Source organism: Cololabis saira, chromosome 23 (genome assembly GCF_033807715.1).
Source record: "Cololabis saira isolate AMF1-May2022 chromosome 23, fColSai1.1, whole genome shotgun sequence".
Taxonomy (NCBI): Eukaryota; Metazoa; Chordata; class Actinopteri; order Beloniformes; family Belonidae; genus Cololabis; species Cololabis saira.
In genome coordinates, this window is record NC_084609.1 from 577,659 (window position 1) to 597,222 (window position 19,564).

General features: G+C 42.6%; 1 protein-coding gene across 2 annotated transcripts; it reads left to right on the forward strand.

The window, feature by feature from the left end:
* The first annotated feature begins 3,427 nt into the window (after positions 1-3,427).
* Positions 3,428-15,137, forward strand: LOC133424465 (zinc finger protein 664-like). 2 transcript variants are annotated; one of them, XM_061715099.1, is made up of 3 exons: positions 3,428-3,604; positions 5,871-5,951; positions 14,309-15,137. In XM_061715099.1, the coding sequence occupies exons 1-3, from the start codon at positions 3,590-3,592 to the stop codon at positions 14,912-14,914; spliced, it is 702 nt and encodes a 233-aa protein (XP_061571083.1). In that variant the 5' UTR covers positions 3,428-3,589; the 3' UTR covers positions 14,915-15,137. The 2 variants fall into 2 exon arrangements, with proteins under 2 accessions (XP_061571083.1, XP_061571084.1); XM_061715100.1 differs by lacking the exon at positions 5,871-5,951.
* The last annotated feature ends 4,427 nt before the right edge of the window (positions 15,138-19,564 follow it).

Genomic DNA, 19,564 nt, shown 5'->3' on the forward strand with positions numbered 1-19,564 from the left:
CTGTCCTGACGTGCAGGTGTGAGGCTTGTGACTTCCTGCTGACTAGAAAACAGTCTAGAAAATCCCTCGTGTCCTCCCAGCTGATGAAAGTCTTGGGCAGGTTGTGCAGAAAGATCAGCCTTGAGAGGAGCGGCTCTGTCACAGTTGATGTCGTAGTGTCCTTGGGCAAGACACCTTACCCACCTGCCCCGTGTGAATGTGTATGAATGTTTGATGGATGGAGGGGCCGTTTGGTCAATATGGCAGCTACGCATCCCTCAGTCTGCAGGGCAGCTGTGGCTACAAATGTAGCAGCTGTGGCTACAAATGTAGCAGCTGTGGCTACAAACGTAGCAGCTGGGGCTACAAACGTAGCAGTATATAATATATATATAATATATAATGTCAATGTCAATTTTATTTATATAGCAGATTTAAAAACAACCGAGGTCGACCAAACTGCTGTACAGTATACATTAAAATGAAACAATACCAAAAGAAAATACAGTACAAAGTGAAGAAACAATGAAATCACTAACGTACTAGGATGATCAATAAAATAGTATGAAAAAATTGACGGCAAAGAACAGACACACAAAGTACACAATCACTTCTCACAGATGTAGGCCACTATTTACCGTACACCAAAAGCCAATGAAAAGAAATACATTTTCAAAGATGACTTAAAGCCGAGGGCACACCAACCCGATGTCGCCCGCTGTCGGCCGACTGCTGTCGCCACGTGTCGCCTGTGTCAGGCTGGGTCGGGCTCAAAATGAAGCACTTGGACACACCGCAAAGACGACACCCAACGGCCAACTAGCACGTACGTTCTGCGCCTGCGTGAGAGGTAATTCCACCACATATTGTGTTGATGATGGGAGAGTGGGACTGATGTGCAAAGTCTTCTTCAGCCCGTCCTGAAGATCCTCACTGGGTGAAGGTCTGGATTTAGATTTGATCAAAGCAGCAGCGCGGGTGCTGACAGGAACCAGTAGGAGACCACATATCTCTCCCGTGTTGGCCTCCCTTCATGGGTTCTCCATTGTGCTTGCCTGCCACGCTGATGGAGAGAAACGCCTATGGTGATTTTTAAAAGAAAAACTTTGCATAAGACGTTTCCAGCCGGAGTCATTATAACGGCGAATGAAAAGGGGTGGATGAAGGGATGATGATCAAGTGGCTGAGACAGGTCTGGAAATTCGGACTGGCGCAGCTGAATTAGCGGAGCTCTTTAATGCAGAAACAGAGGATAAGGACTCTGAAGGGTTTGATTAATGTAAAAACTGAAATAAAATACAATACAATCAAACTAAATTTTGCTCCCGCTCTATTTTTAAATAAGCACACTTGTGTGCTTGTGTGTGTGTTCTGCAGCGGGTGTGTGTGATTTGCCGCACGCGTGTGTGCAGCTCCGTGTCTGTAGACGGCGCCTTTTGGGTCGGTGCGCCATATGTGTGTTTTAAAACCAAAAATTACACACAAAACTGAGGGTGCGCCTTTTCACACGGTGCGCCGTATGGTCGTGAAAATACGGTATGTATAATTTAACAAGGAACACTGAGAAAAATAAATCTAAGCGCATGTAAATATAACATATTTAAATCTGTGATATTAACAATTAAAAATGAAGTTTGTTGCTTTACATGAATACATGTAGTTTTGAACTTAATCTGCATTTGTTCAAAAAACAAGACATTGTGCATGTTTTCCTGAACCAGCAGTATTTATGTAATCCCAGTAATCTTTTCATTTACACACAAACAACAAGCAATGATCTTGTTGTATTTACTTTTCTACTAACAATTTTAAGCTATTGGGCAGATCGACCAGCGTTTAGATGAAACATGTTTTATTTGATTAAGTAGAAAACCACAGTAAAAAATATCTTGCTTGATCTACTTTTAAAAAATTAAGGCAAATTCTTCGCATGAGATTTTTATGTAGATCAAGAAAGACTAGTCTTTGTATAAACTACTTAAGTTTTAGTATGTACAAAATTCATTTGCAAGTAAATTCAACTTAATTTTGATAAATAAATTAAACTTAACTCAATTAAGTTGACTGTCCTTGCAAAATGTAATATATATATATATATATATATATATATATATATATATATATATATATATATATATATTTATAATTATAATGTAATTATAATATAATAATATTGAAATATTATTTCAAACTAAAAACATGAGTTTTCAAGGTTTTACTCCAACCTGGACCGCGGTGGCTGCAGTACCAGCTCCCCGCCAGCAGGAGGCTGCAGTACCAGCTCCCCGCCAGCAGGAGGCTGCAGCATATGCCTGTGTTTGTGTGACTAAAATGCTAATATATTGTTTGAAAAATGGTTCAAATATGTTATTTTGCTACTTGAAATTTTTTTAAATATGTTTTGTTGATGAGAAAATATGTTTCTCTATTATTCTTATTTTTGTGAGGGGGATATATATTGTTTTTCGGCACTACCTTGTTCTCTATAGCTGATACAACATGAATTACTCCTATGTGGGATCAATAAAGTTCTTTGCCTTCTGAGAAAATTAAATATATTATATTTGGTGCCTAACTGTTTCCCAAGTATATTAGTGCATGTGTGAATGAATAAATGAGACGTAAAACGTATATTTCTTTGTAGAAAGGCGCTTTATGAAAATAAGGAAAAAAGTGGAACAAAGAGGAAAAAAGAGAAACAAAGAGGAAAAAAGATAAAAAAGAGGAGAAAGAGGAAAAAATAGGAAAAAAGAGAAAAAAGCGGAAAAAAGAGAAAAAAAAACAAAGAGGGAAAAAAGGAAAAAAGAGGAAAAAAAGAGAAAAAAAGAGGGAAAAAAGTAAAAAAGAGATAAAAAGAGGAAAAAAGTGCATGTGTGAATGAATAAATGAAACGTAAAGTGTAAATTTCTTTGAAGAAAGGCCCTTTATGAAAATAAGGAAAAAAGAGGAAAAGAAGAGGAACAAAGAGGCAAAAAGAGAAAAAAGAGGAAAAAAGATGAAAAAGTGCATGTGTGAATGAATAAATGAGACGTAAAACGTACATTTCTTTGTAGAAAAGCGCTTTATGAAAATAAGTCCATTCACTTGTATTAGTTTACAGCGCAGTCTTGCCACATCCAATATGGCGGCGACGGTGACGTATCGCAGGAGGCGGCTGCGCATGCGCGGTTCTCGGTCTGCCGGAGGAGCAGCAGCAGAACAACGGTGTATTTTCGTCGTATCTTCTTATTTTTCGTCTTCTAGCGAATCCAAACCGAGATAAACCCGCAGTTCGTGGGTTTAGGACGTGTTTAAACCCGCAGTTCGTGGGTTTAGGACGTGTTTAAACCCGCAGTTCGTGGGTTTAGGACGTGTTTAAACCCGCAGTTCGTGGGTTTAGGACGTGTTTAAACCCGCAGTTCGTGGGTTTAGGACGTGTTTAAACCCGCAGTTCGAGGGTTTAGGACGTGTTTAAACCCGCAGTTCGTGGGTTTAGGACGTGTTTAAACCCGCAGTTCGTGGGTTTAGGACGTGTTTAAACCCGCAGTTCGTGGGTTTAGGACGTGTTTAAACCCGCAGTTCGTGGGTTTAGGACGTGTTTTCTCGCGGCTGACGGGACCGTTGACGCGGCATGGACGACAGCAAGGTGGGGAGCTAACGGCTAACGGCTAATTCACGTTTTTTCTCCACCATATTCACGGAGTTCGGGAGCGGAGTGGCCTAGTGGTTGGGGCTTCGGGCTCATGATCCGAAGGTCGCGGGTTCGAACCCCTCGATCCCAAGGATGCACAAAATAATGTCATTAATAAATATCATTCTATACAGTATTTATAGAAGCAATAATACAATAGTACATACACATGTACATGTCTATGTGTATTATCCCTTTGTTTTATATTTATTAATCATTTAGTATTTATAGGAGCTTTTGAATTGTAATAACGTGCTCCACATTTTCATTTCTGTATTTAAGCTGTTCCACAGATTAACTCCTAGGGGCCCAGTCACACAGCAAAACTACTATAAATTACACACATACATATAATAAATATAATAACCTTATTACCTAAAAACACACAATAAAACCCTGAGATCCTCAGATTTCCTAGATACAAAGATATTCTTGTAAAAATAATACATCAGGTATTGGTACATAAACATTCACACATAGTTTTAGAGTTTGTTCGTTTTTGTTTATTTTGAACATGTATAAAAAATAAGAAAAAAGATAAATCCAGGTTCATTCCACCACATAAAGAAAAAAACCAACATCAAAACACATATTTCAGTTACATGTTGGAAAAGGAGTGGGAGGAAGTATAAACTTATTTAATCCCACCCCCTTTCCACAACTAAACATAAATTATATGTCTGTATTTATTTTTTATACTATACACTAATTTGTATGAATATATATAATTTTTTACAAAAATAACCTGTTTTAAAACAAGATGTAAGCTCTGTCATAAATATAATATAACTTATATAAATATAATATAATTTATATAAATATAATATAACTATGATATAAATATAATCCGTATATCTAAGTATATAAACATACAAAGACAACATGACAGAATAGCAGAACACACACAGCTGCTGATCTTTAAACACAGTCTTCACTTTTATACCTTAAATAAACCATTTCTTTATATTTCTTCTTAAATTATTTCATGTTTGTACATTCTTTTAATTCCAATTTCAAACTATTCCACAGTTTAATTCCACAAACTGATACACAAAAACTTCTTTTTGTTGTACGCATGAATAAAGATTTGAAGTTTAAATGATAACCCCCTTCCCTCCCAATGAATAATTTCTGAATGTTTATCCGGTAGTGAATGATTTCTTGCTTTAAACATTACTGGTGCAGATTGAAATGCCACTAGATCCATGAGTTTTAGTACTTTAGACTGTAAGAATAGTGAGTTAGTGTGATCTCCATATCCAGCCTTATGAATGTATCGTATTTCTCTCTTTTGAAGTACGAGTAATGAGTGGAACCTGGTTTTATAGTTATTGCCCCAAATTTCTGCACAGTAAGTGAAATATGGAAGAACTAGTGACCAGTAAAGAATGTGGACGGCCCTGTGATCCAAAACCTGTTTTGCTCTGTTAAGTACTGCAATGCTCTTTGAAACTTTGTTTTGTACATGCTTAATATGAGATTTCCAGCTAATTTCATCCATTATTACTCCAAGAAATCTGACTTAGTTTACTCTTTCAATATCGCTGCCATCCAATTCAACTTTTATATGCATATTTATTAGGGCTGGGCAAGTCAACGCGTTATTATCACGTTAACTCATTCATTTATTAACGCCGACATTTATTTTATTGCACATTAACGCATGTTGCTCACATGCTTTTGTTTTGAAAAGTCTTTTGCCGGCTGCTGCGGAACCGGAAGAGAGTTGGCGGAAAAACATGCGGAAAAGCTAAAACAGACATGGAGAGCGGTAAAATTACGGTTACATGGACATTTTAATTTTAAAGTTCTCCCAGACGGAGGATTCGACCCTGTAAAGGAAATTTCAATAGTGATTTTGTGCTTCACACTTTCTAACAGGGACATTTGGTGCTGAATATTGACGGTAAAGCTGCTCCCCGTTAAAAGTTTCTGCTGTTTCCTCAGAAATTGCCTGTTTTAATGTCATGATTGTGGATCAGGATTTTGTTGGTAGACTTTTTTTATTTTTCATTAAAAAAACATGATGACATTAATGCCCTGGCAATGGCAATAAGCTATATTTTATTTGACCTTTTTACACTAAATATGTGTTACTGACAAGTGCTGATGTTTGCTGAGATGTTTGCACCACAAATGTTATGGCACTTTGGTTCATACTTTTATAAATAAAAGTGAACTTTGCACAACTTTTGAATGGATTATTTGATTTTGCATACAGATGCCGGAGGGGAAGGTGAAGAATCCCGGGAAACGCAGCAGGAAACTGGCCAAGATGGACCTGCGGGAGGAGCTGGACATGGTGAGCAGGGCTGGGGATCCATTCAAATGGAAACAATCGATTCAATTCTTAAGATTCAGAATCAATTATCAAGATTTGATTCGATCCGATTCAATACGATATTTTTTTTGCAATTACAAACATACAAGCATCAAGGGAAAAAAAATCAGTAATAAAACAAAGTTAAAATGTGCAGGAAAGATCATGAAGCCCGACGGGCTTATAAGCGACCCTCCCCTCTTAAACCTACAATAATTATAATTAACACTTTACACCCCCCCCTCCCCACCCAATACCCACAATTCCTCATACACACATGTGCAGATTTCCATCATATACAAAGAAGTATGTTATACAGCAGAGAACAATAGTTACATAACATTTTGAAAGAAAAGAGAAATATATATAAAAAATAATAATAAAAACTAGAGATACATATACAATACCCAATGATACAAAAGTAATTAGAACATCTGTAAGGATTTTTTAAATGTAATCTTAAATGTATTTAAAGAGAGACATGATTCTGTTAAATGTTTTATATCGTTCCACAGCACTACACCTTGGTAGACAAATGAATATTTAGCAACAGAGGTCGTACAGAAAGGAATGTGCAAGTGATTCTTCCCTCTTGTAAAATGTGCATGGTAATGGGAATAAACTCAAAGTAACTTTGAAAAAAAATGGGTAAAGATGCAGGAAGGCAACTAACTTTATACATAAGAACTCCTATTTGATACTTGTTGACCTCATAAATTGTGAGAAGTTGCAATTGTTTAAATAATGGCTCCATTGGGGCTAAATAGGAAGAGCTGGTGACAATTCTAACGAAGGATTTCTGAAATCTATGGATTGCTTGTAAATAAGAGCGGTAAGTGCTAGCCCAAATGATATTACAGTAAGAGATGTGAGGATAAATTAAACTATAGTACAAGGTTAGAAGTGTACTTTTTTTCAAATGTTGTTTAACCCTTTTTATAATGCCCAAAGATTTAGAAACCTTTTTACAGACAAATTCACAGTGATTTTTAAAACTAAGTTTTTCATCAATGTAGACACCCAACAACTTCGCTGATGAAACTTGTGCTAGTGTTTTGTCATTGATATAAATGTTGGCCTTGTCTGCATTGTAGTTCTTGTTTTTATTTCTAAAAATAATGAAATTAGATTTCTTGACATTAAGTAATAACTTGTTTAACTTAAACCAATGGGAAAAATTAATGAGTCCAGCATTTGCTTTAGCAATAAGGGGATCAAAATTCTTATCAGTGACAAAGAGATTTGTGTCATGAGCAAAAACTAAAGGTGACAATAAACTTGATGCATTAACAAGATCATTAACAAATATCAAAAACAACAAGGGTCCAAGAATGGACCCTGCATTCTAGTACAGCCCGCTGTGATTTTATACCATTAAAAACAACAAATTACTCTCTGCTGTTTAAGTAATTGGAAACCCATTGTAAAACCTGTTTTTGAAGAACATAACATGACATTTTTGATAACAAAATTTCATGCTTCACCATATCAAAGGCCTTTGATAAATCCCCAAAAAATACCTAAAGCATATTAATTTATATTTAGTACAGCAGTAATTTTTTCTCTGAGATGTAACTTTATACACTGTATATTGATTTGGGTTAGTGTTATTAAAACTGTTTTTTCAGCTGTTGCATGAATGATATGACTCTAGTTCTGCAACATATTAATACTAGTATTATATTGAGATTCAACAGCAAGTATTGCAGCTAATGATGCTGTAAGGACCAATCAGCTCCCAGAATGCTGATAGAACTGAAACAGAAACATCGTGGGTCAGAATTATCAAACAGATCCAGGGAGGAAACAGAGACGGAGGAAATCACTTTTAGTTTTTCACAAATTCTGTGTTTATCTTTTCAATTTTATATGTTTTATCGGTTTTTAATTTTTGAGAATTTGGTTTTTAGTATTTTATGCAAATCTTACCCTAATACAGTATATAAAGTAATGAAATATAAACAATTTATGCAATTATAACTGAAAACTTTAATGTTTCATCCCTTTTAAACATATTTAAAGGCAAGAACATGGCACCAGTAATTCTGGTGTCCAACAAGACATAGTTTTTTGGGCAAAAACAAAAAAAATCCAAAAGTTAACTATATGAAATAGATAACTAAGAAATAAAGAACTCACATATTCCTTTCAATATCCATTTAAAGTGCAAAAAAGAAAGAAATTGCAACAGCTCAACAGGACATGTGTAAATTAAATGATGTGACTACTGGGATTAAAGTTCACCGGGTGAAAATGTAATAATGAAAATAAATCGATCGTTTGACATAAGAATCAATTTTTAGGAATTAATATGAAAATTGATTTAGAATCAGAAAATCATTTTTTTTTTTTTTTCAACAAAGGCCTAATGGTGAGGGAGGGGGACCGGGTCCAGATCCAGACCTGCAGGTCCTCTACAGACCACTAGGGTCCAGATCCAGACCTGCAGGTCCTCTACGGACCACTAGGGTCCAGATTCAGACCTGCAGGTCCTCTACAGACCACTAGGGTCCAGATCCAGACCTGCAGGTCCTCTACAGACCACTAGGGTCCAGATCCAGACCTGCAGGTCCTCTACAGACCACTAGGGTCCAGATTCAGACCTGCAGGTCCTCTACAGACCACTAGGGTCCAGATTCAGACCTGCAGGTCCTCTACAGACCACTAGGGTCCAGATCCAGACCTGCAGGTCCTCTACAGACCACTAGGGTCCAGATCCAGACCTGCAGGTCTTCTACAGACCACTAGGGTCCAGATCCAGACCTGCAGGTCCTCTACAGACCACTAGGGTCCAGATCCAGACCTGCAGGTCCTCTACAGACCACTAGGGTCCAGATCCAGACCTGCAGGTCCTCTACAGACCACTAGGGTCCAGATCCAGACCTGCAGGTCCTCTACAGACCACTAGGGTCCAGATCCAGACCTGCAGGTCCTCTACAGACCACTAGGGTCCAGATCCTTAATCTTATACACATTTTAAACTTAACGTTAACTTAAAAAGTCATGTTAGCATTCATGTTAGCAAAGTTACCTTCCTAGTTAATGTTTAACCCATTTGACCAGCCAATGAGTTGGCTTAAGACACTTTTACAGCGTATTTTATTGAGAAGTACGGAGCCCCTTTGGTGACATTTGAAAAAAATAAAATAATGCGTGGCCACAAGATATTATCTTGTGGCCACGCATTATTATTTTTTTTTTCAAATGTCATGAGTGGCTCCGTAGAGAATAATAATAATGATTCTGTCATTTAGCAGGCACTTTTATCCAAAGCGACTTACATCTGAGAGAACAAACCCCAGGGCTTAAAACTGGATCCTCCAGACCCAAGCCCACCTCTGTAGCCACTAGACAACCACTCCCCTCAGACATACATCGGTTAGCTTTCTAGCCACGTTAAGTTCAAGCTATGTTAGTGTTATCAAACGTTAGCTTTATAACAGCCGTAACAGTTAGCTAAAAGACACATTCACGTAGCTTACCTTTCATTGTGGGTTTTGTAGTGACGGATGAAGTTGTGGTTGTGGTGTCACTGATTTTTGAGCTGCAGACCTTGCATACCGCATACCATAATGCGAGACCCACTGTCGACAATAGCCGGTGGAGCTCAGAATTTACATCATTTGTTTCTTAGTGACCAGTTCTGGCTTTTTTCCTTTTGAATGGCCGTAATTCTGCCAGGCGAGATGGATTTGCCCTCCCCCGAAATGACATGACCCAGAAACGTAACCCCTGTGGCAACAAACTGCAGTTCGGACAGGCCGGCTTAATGCCCCTGTTCAGCCAAAATGGGTCAACAGGTCCAGAGAAGCTTTAACGCATTCGTCTCTGGACTCACTCGCAACCAAGATAACATCAACATACTGCAATAAGCACTTCCAAACTGTCCCTCAGAGCCAATGACAGTAGGCTCATGAACACTATAAAAAAAACACAGGGCACTCATTTTACGGGACGTAACCCACTCTTGATGAAACCGTCAATCATCAGTATGTGACTTCACGACAGACAAAATAAAGAAAAATGATTGATATGTTTCATGCTTTTCACAATCAACCCAATCATACACAGCTCAATGGCAAGAATCCCATTTCCATACAATCCGGTTCAAATACAGTATCACAAAAGTAACCTGCAACCATTCAAACGGTGAATCAACCCAATTCTGACAATTCCACGTCACCATTTCCTCATCCAGGGAAAAGAACGATTAAAAAAATATATTATTTGTATCAATTTAACAAAAATGTCAACAGAAAGGAAATGAGATAACATCTCTCTCCCATCCACGTAGCCTCACGTGAACGCTCCCTGCGTGAACGCGCAGTCAGACAGGCGACACGGAGCTTACACACACCCACGCGCTTACACACGCACACACCCTCACATACACACCTCAGCACACACAGAGCGCAGGCGCATCAGCAGTTCCTGCTGAATTTCACATATATTTATCAATTTGACCATCTCTGTTTCTGTTTTTTCAGGCTCATGTCAACATAGTATAGTATCAACATAGTATCTTCACGAAGCCACGCCATCAACATCCAAGTTTCTCTGGCAATTTAAATCCCTAGCTAAAAAAAAGGGGGGGGTCCCAGACCCCCGAAGGTCCCTGACCTTCAACTCAACCCCTCAGTGGGACTCAAACCCACTTTAATGCATTTACAGGAATCCCAATTCAATAAACAGTTTCAGTCATGAACACTAGACAAAAAACATTGGACAGGACAACCATTAGCTGAAACAGGCAAACAAAAATTCCCATTCCCCTAGATCTATCGAGAGGAGTGTATCTTACGTCAGCTACCCCTCCAATCAGCACGGCTGCTTGACCCCAGGTCGAGCCGACCCCGCACGAGTGAACGTATAACATATTACCATCAAAACAAACGTGTAACAGTTTACCATCAAAACAAACGTGTAACATTTTACCATCAAAACAACAGCAAACAAAATTGACTGTTAGGATGGACTGGAATGCTGAGGAAAAAAAACAACGTTCTACCGGAACCTGAGACAGAATAGTGTGTGAATTCAGGTCGAATCCATTTCGCTTTTATCACTTCATCTGATTCGTACCTCATTTTTAATTAACCGTGAATGAGGCGTTCCAGTCTAGCATGTGGCTAGTGGGGTGTGTACCCACACGTCATGCATAACTCCTGACACAATACTCAATTCCAACGTCTATTAATAAATTACGTTATAATCTTAAATCATAATCTAATCTTAAACAGACGAGTGTGCTGATTTCCCTTCCTTCTGGACATTAAACATAAAATCCAGACCTACAAATTGCTGTTAAATGTTAAATGTTCCTGTTAAATCTTTGAGGCAGTCAGGGTGTACTTAGGATTGCCCGCTTGATCAACTTTTCCTCTGTGGAGGAAAAAAAAATGGTGTTCTTTGGGAGCAAAGGTGAGCATTATTAGCTCCCTCGAAACTACGCTGTAGTCGTCCAAAATACTGGACGATGATCAGATTAATTAAATTTGATTAAATTTAATGACAATTATTACAATAAATGAAAAACAAGGTTCTTGTGTGTATGTGTATTTAGTATTTAGGTGCTCACGTGTTCTGCAGATCCCACAGCCGGCCCCCCTTCTCCCGCGTCTCAGGCTTCTCTCCCCTCTCTGGGCATGGCAGCGGTCTGTGACGTCACGGGCCCTCACTGTGTTCTGCCTCTCCCGTTGCTCTCTCTTTCAGCCTTTTGCAGCAACAGTCTCACCCTTTTCCTGGCGAACGCAGGCTTTCTGCCAGTCAAAAAGTTCCTTTAGAGAGCCAGTCTTTCCAGCACGTTTCCTCGTCTCTCCGATGGGTGAAACGGGTGAAGATGGGGGAGGGGTTCTCCCACGGGTGGGGTTGGGGGCAGTGGGGGGCAAACGGGCGCAGCTGGGTGATGTCCAGGCGCCGGTGAGCTCTGCTTGAGGTCCGGGCGCTAGTTGGGGGGGGGGAGGGTGGGGCGGGTGGGGTGGGGGGCGCAGAGTCCAAACCGGGTCCAGCTTCACACACTGGGGCACAGTCTGTTTGGGTGTCTGCCTCACTCAGCCACATTCCAAACTATCTAAATTTGTTTTTCATTTTTTCTTTTTAGCGAGTGATAACTGGCCTCTGTCTAACCTGCAAAGCCTCCAGCTGTTTAACGCTCAGGCTTCCTGTTTCTTGTTTTTTTTATTTTGGGAAATTTAAGTTGTCTGGCCCACAGTTCCGACAAAGGTTGTGGGTTCTATTCTTTTCCATAATTAACTATCATATATCTCACATTTAGTGCTGAAAAATCTGGTCCTTTGGAAAAATTACTCCCAGAAGGCTTGTTGAAAACTGGCCCCCACAGCTGATTATATGATCCTCTCAGACGTGTTGCAAGTCTAAATTTTCAGAAGGAGAAAAAAACACAAAAAAACACAATGGCTAACCAAGGTCTTCCTCTTATCAGGGTCTGTGACGTCACAACAGCCGGAACACTCGCGCAGCTCTCTCACAGAGATAGTTGGATAAGTAAAATAAAAAAAATACATATATCGGCAACTCGGGTTTCCCCGAATCCAGAGCCCTCAAGACTTGAACTTGAGGGAACTTCAACTCAGGACTTGAACCTGAGGGACCTTCACCCCAGGCCTTGAACCTGGGGTACCTTCACCTCACCTCAGGACTTGAACCTGAGGGAACTTCACCTCAGGACTTGAACCTGAGGGAACTTCACCCCAGGCCTCAAATCTGGGGGAGCTACACCTCACCTCAGGACTTGAACCTGAGGGAACTTCACCTCAGGACTTGAACCTGAGGGAACTTCACCCCAGGCCTCGAACCTGGGGTAGTCTACCACTCTCAAACCACGTCTACAGAAGCACTCGTGATCCGTCACGTCTGACGACCCACAGCCGACGTCGCACTTCACTAACTCCTAGGTCAGTAATAAACAGCCCAGGTACTCAGACCCCGGCTGGACCAGCCCTCTCCGGCTCCAAGCACTCCTGGCAACATCAGCTGATTAGGCAGAGAGGAGACGTTAGCGCGCAGCTTATTTCGGCCGTTATCTTTCCAAAACTCACCCGAAAGAACAGCATGGCGTTTCTGAAGCCACCGGGTTCGCTTGACCCAGTCGGTGCAGGGACCTTCCCAACCCCCTCCGGACGAGAGGCCCTCTCCGACCTTCACTTGATGGGGGAGTACGAGGTTGTTGCATGCTTAAAACACCTTCGATTCCGGAGGAGAGAAGGAAAAAATCCGCTCACAGATGGGGTCCCTTCGTGGTCGCCAAATTGTGGTGGCAAACATTGTTGTTCAAAAAGAATGTCAGGACACCTCAGCTGTCTTTCGGAAGTTTAATGAAAAGAGGAAAAACATTCAATTGAATGGAGCGACACAGAGCAACCGGTCACATGAACCGTCAGTCCGGAGTGAGCTGAATGTGTTTAAAGAAAAGTTATCTTATAGTTGGGGAGCTGGGAAACTAGACAAAACATCACCCATCACCCTGGCAACCGTGCCAGGCTCTGTGTCAAAGGAACATGACCTCGGCATAGGAATGTTCACTTGAAAACAGGCAACAGACAGTGTTATACCAAAATTTTCCATTACAATAGATCTCAATTACTTTGTTTCTTATTTGTTCCTTAATGTCTTTCATTTGCAGCATGATGTCTAGCTTTTGAGGATCTTTTGGTCTACTTCACTTTGTCAGGCAGGTCCTATTTAAGTGATTTTTTGAATGAGAACAGGTGTGGCAGTAATCAGGTATGGGTGTGGTTAGAGAAATTGAACTCAGCTTTTCAAAGATGTGATAAACCACAGATAATTTATGTTTTAAAAGGGGGGGACAATCACTTTTTCACTCAGGGCTATGTAGGTTTGGATTTTTTTTCCCCTCATTAATAAAAAGCTTCATTTAAAAACTGCATTTTGTGTTTACTTGTGTTATCTTTGTCTAATATTTAAATTTGTTTGAGGATCTGAAACATTTAAGTGTGACTTACATGCAAATAAATAAGAAATCGGGGAGGGGGCAAACACTTCTTCACACAACTGTGTGTGTGTGTGTGTGTGTGTGTGTGTGTGTGTGTGTGTGTGTGTTTAATATAAATAATTCATGAATGGGTTTTGAGTGTGTTTCAGCTGCTCTCAGAGCACTCATTACGTAGACGTATAAGAAGTCTCATCTGAAGGTGTCGTACTGTTAAGAACTAGTTGTAACAAAATATGTTTAACATTAGTCCTCAGAAGATAAACGTAATTGTCTTACAGGAAAGAACATGACAGGCAGCACTTGATTGAAACTGAAAAGGCTTTTGATAATTTAGACAAAATAATGTAAGTCATCTTCTCTGTTACAGAGTCATAAAGGAAGACCCAAAAGACACTGCTGTGATGATTGCGAGCAAGTCTTCACCACTTCATCAAAGCTGAAGAAGCATAAGAAAACTCACACTGGGGATAAACCGTACAGCTGTGATCAGTGTGGAGCGTATTTTGCCCGACAAGGTAACTTAAAGCAACACCATCGTATTCACACTGGAGATAAGCCTTACAGATGTGATCAGTGTGGAGCGGCTTTTGTCCGACAAGGTCATTTGACGACTCACCAGCGTATTCACACTGGAGAGAAGCCTTACAGCTGTGATCAGTGTGGAGCGGCTTTTGCCCATCAAGGTGCTTTAAGGCGTCACCAACGTATTCACACTGGAGAAAAGCCTTACAGATGTGATCAGTGTGGAGCGGCTTTTGCCCATCAAGGTGCTTTAAGGAGTCACCAACGTATTCACACTGGAGAAAAGCCTTACAGATGTGATCAGTGTGGAGCGGCTTTTGCCCGGCAAACTCACCTAACGAATCACCAACGTATTCACACCGGAGAAAAGCCTTACAGATGTGATCAGTGTGGAGCGGCTTTTGCCGAGCAAAGTGCTTTAAGGAGTCACCGACGTATTCACACTGGATAAAAAGTGTACATTTATGATCAGGTCATTGTCAGGGTTTGAAATTTCCCGTTTTAATTTAAAGCCCATGTCTTTGTGTTTCTTTGTGTTTGAGTTCTTGTTTGACCTTCCTGGTTCCCATCTGCCCTGATCGTTTGCACCTGTGTATCTTTATCCTTTGTGTATATCTGGTCTAGTCTTTCCCCTGCTCCCTGCTGGTCCGTCCTTTTTCATCCCTCCATCTGTTCCCCGTCAAGTTTTGCCATAGTTTTCAGATTCTTGTTTTAAGTTCTGGTTTTTTGAATCCTGTTCAGCAGCACTTTTGTTTTTTTTTGTGTGAAATAAACACGTTTTTGGGAATTCCTGCCTCCTGCTCTCCTGCATCTGGGTCCTACGACAACCTTCATGACAATAATTTATTTTGAGGGTTCAGTTAAAATGGTTGAATTGGATAATCATCAACTTCATAGTTTTCAACATCCCCTCAAACTAGTTTTACATTTAAAAATAAGTCAAAAAATAAGTACAAAGTTCTTCATAGAATACATTATACTGGACAAAGGATGTTCCAGATGGGCTTTGTCACCTCTAATATCTGTTCACAGTGCACAGAGAACACCCCAGATAATTATATGCATGCTTTATGGTTCTGTACACCGGTACAGAGGTTCTGGAAGGAGATTTGTGAGGATTTATCCACATGGATCAACCACAGAATCCCAGTATGCCCCACGGTATGTATATTAGGTCACCTGGGAGACACTCAAATAGATCCTAATTGGACACACCGGGTTCTCACTGCCTTATGTATCGCAGAGAAAACCATTTTAGTAAATTGGAAACAAAAATCCAGTTTATGTATCAACCATTTTAGGAATCTTTTATCAGATCATATTAGTAGTGAGATAATGTCTGCCTCCACTGAACAACATTCGGCTGAATTGCACTCTCTGTGGTCCCCGTTTATTGGCTTCGTTACCTAGTGGGGGCGGGGGGGTGGTGATCTCGTAGCCCTTGGGGTTGGGGGTCGGCTTGGGGGGTCTGGGGCGCGGGCCTCTGGTGGCCCCTGGGGGGCGGTGGGGGGGGCCGCGGGGCCCTGTCCCTAGCCGGTGGGGGCCTTGGGGGCCTGTGGGGGGGGTTACCTCATGGCGGTGGGGGGGGGTGGCTGGGGAGGGCTCGGGCGGGGGGCTGTGGCTGGGGCGTCTCCGGGCCTCCCGGGGGGGGCGGGGCCGTGGACGTGGGGGTCCCACCCGGAGGGCCCGGCCCTGCCTGGGTGGGGGGTGGCTGTCTGCGCTGGGGGGGCATTGCTGCCTTGGTCCTCCGTCGCTGGGCGGGGGCCAAGTGCCCCTGCGGATGTGGGGACTCCGGGACCCTTGGGGTGTCCGCCGGGGTGGCCTCGGGGGGGGGTGGGGCCGGGTCCGGGGAGCGGGCTTCCCCTGACCGGGGGGTGCACGGGCGGGCGCGACGGCGGGGTGGCACCATTCCCAGGTATCTATGTCTTATGTTGTCAGTATGAATGGGAGGATGTTGGACCGTTTCCTCCTCCGTCTGGGGGCTCCGGCGGCGCCGGGGGCGCCCTTGGAGGTACGGTGGGGCCCTTGCCCGGCTCGGGGGGCCGGCCCCCGTCTACTGGACGGCCGGTGGGGGGACGCGGGTGTCTTATCAGGGCCGGCTTTGCTGGTCCTGCTTCCTGGCTTCGGCCTCCGCTCCCCCTCTTGCCCCCCCTACACGATTCATACGCACATAGGCGAAAGGCGGGGGGTCCGGGTCGTGGGGGGCACTGTCCCGCGGGGCCTGGCACTCCCCGCCTCACGGTTTTAACAGCAAAATAGACACTGCACATTCAACACTTAATAAATACATTTGACAAGGACACGTAGTTCGGGAGGGGGGGGGGGTCTGTGTCAATCGATACTTGGCCCTCCCTCCTCCCTGTTTTTATGGCATTAATCACATGCACTCAACACAAGGGGCGGGAGGGGGTCCCACATCACCCGCGTTCCCTCACCGGCCTGGGCCTGGGGCGGGTGGGTCGGGTTACCCGGGCCTGGCGGGGCCCGCCGTGCAGCCTGGGGTGCCTTCTGGCGGTGCTGGATCCCCCCGGGGAGGGGGAAACGGTGCGTGATTGTATGTCTGTGTCGGTGAGAATGCGGTATGGAAGGGTCCTGCCATGGAGGATTTGAGCCTCCATTGGCAGGACATCAAAAACTTAATAATTTATCAATATTATATTATACAAAGATGGTTATTATTATTATTTTTATTAGTATTATTATTAGTATTATTATTAGTATTATTATTATTATTATGTATAGTATATTATATTATTATTAGTATAGGTATCGGATAGGTGAATGGATGAATGAATGGGATGCCTGGGTCTGGGGCCCTCCGTTGTCGGGCCTGCGCGGGTGTCGCCTTGTTGGGGGGTTCCCTCTCTCCGGGCCCGTCTCCGGTCCCCCCCGCTGCCTCTACGGCGGGGCGCCTCTCTGGTCTTGGAGGGCCACTTTCGTGGGGGACGGGTGCGCCTGCCCGCGTCGGCGGCCGGGGCGGCTCTGTCCCTCCGGGCGGGCTGGCCCCCTGCCGGGTGGGGGTCGCTGGCCTGAAGGGTGAGGGCCTCCTGGCCGCGTGTCCGGCCCGGACCGGGTGGCCGGGGATTGCCTGGGTCGCGGTCCGCCGCCGCGGGATCCCTGGCTGCTTCTTTCCGCGCCGTGGGGGCCCCGCCCGCGGGCCCCCTCGGCCGCCGCCGGGTGGGGGGGGGGGGCCTCGCGGGCGGTGGGTTGCCTCCCTCCTGCTTCTCCCCTCTGTGGGGTTGCCGGTGGCCTGGGTTCCGGGCTCTTCCTTGTCGGCCTCTGGTCTCATGGGTGGCGGGGTTGCTCCCCCCCCTCCCCCACTATAGATACACTTCAGGTGGAGCTTTGTTTGGTTTATTACACACACACACACACACACACACACACACACACACACACACACACACACACACACACACACACACACATATAGTAATTTAGTCACACGCATACACACACACACACACACACACACACACACACACACACACACACACATGCATGATCATATACATACACACACACACACATAGACATACACACTGGCTTGTTCACCTGCATGCTGGCTCTCTAGTTTTTGGGTTTAGGTAGCGGTAGCGATAGCTTAGCTCAGACTGCGATCAGATCTCAAGATTTAGGTCGATTGCTGTTCGTGTTTTGGATGGCTCCGTGCCGGTTTCGTGCTTTGTTTGTGGTTTTTTTGTTGCAGATTTCCAGTGCTTGACGTGTGTCTCCGTGTGTTCCTGCTTCCTGGATTGGCAGTGGATGTCGTCACCACCCCCCCCCACCCCCTCCCCCCCCAAAAAAAAAAAAAAAAAAAAAAAAAAAAAAACACTGGGTTTGTATGTGTATATTTATGTATGTGTACGCATATGTGTGCGTATATATATGTATATATTACATATAGTAATAATGCACATATATACACTTTTGGTTTCTACCGTCATGGTATCAATCAATAATATGTGTGCAGACAAGGTAAAAAAAAAAAAAAAAAAAAAAAAAGTCAAACTTTTTCCAAAACAAATTTTCAAATCCTGAACAGATTTTGATCAAACGTGATCTTTGAGAATGTTTATTATGATTTGTAAAGAAAAAAAAAATGCTTTTGCGAGGACACCTGAACATTGGACTCTGCAGAAATGAAGGAAGGTCATGTGATCTCATGAGTCCAGACTGACTCTGTTCCAGAGTGACGAGAACATCAGAGTAAGAACGTCAGTAGATGAAGTGGTTCACACATCAGAACACGAATCTTAGCAGTGTTCCCCCTCTGATCCATGTTTGGTCCCTGAACAGTTGTGGCTAATGATAAAGAGGTTTACACATCAGTGTTGAATACTTAATATCTTTTACTTCTGTTTAAACTAACACAGTATTCATGGTTTAGGTTGGATGTGTCTCTGCTGGAACTGGAATAAATTATTTATTAGCATTTGTTTACAATCTAACCATTTCCAATCAGCTTAAATGTCCTGGCAGCATCTCTTGTTCACTTCTGTACACGTGCTGTCAGACTTTCTGTCTGTTGGATTGTGTTTTCTTAGGAATTATGTACTGTTTTCCAACTAGAGTTTCAGTGGTTTGGTCCAGGTTTCAATGAGGAGTAAATTCTCATTTTGCTGTGTCTAATCCCAGCGTTTTAAAACACTCAGCCTTTGTTTACAGAAAGCATTTTCACAGTTTTTATTTTCAATAACAAATTTGCAATACCAGTGCAATACCAATGCAGTACCAGTGAAATATCAGTAAAATACCAATGCAGTACCAGTGAAATATCAGTAAAATACCAATGCAGTACCAGTTCAGTACCAGTGCAACATCAGTGAAATACCAGTTTAATACTAGTGCAACACCAGTGAAATACCAATGCAGTACCAGTTCAGTTCCAATGCAGTACCAGCTTGGGTCTGGAAAACGCAAGTTCAAGCCCCGGAATGGCAACCAAGATGAGCCACCTTGGGCCCCTGAGCAAGGCCTTAACCCTAACTGCTCCACGGTGAGTGTGTCTCAGATCTAAGTTGCTTTAGATAAAATCGTCTGCTAAATGACAGTAGTTGTAGTAGTTCAGTACCAGTTCATTATTAACAGTGCAACACCA

Coding starts and splice junctions, on each gene's coding strand:
- LOC133424465 (XM_061715099.1), top strand. Junction 5,952..14,308: donor TGCGGGAGGAGCTGGACATG/GTGAGCAGGGCT, acceptor TCTCTGTTACAG/AGTCATAAAGGAAGACCCAA.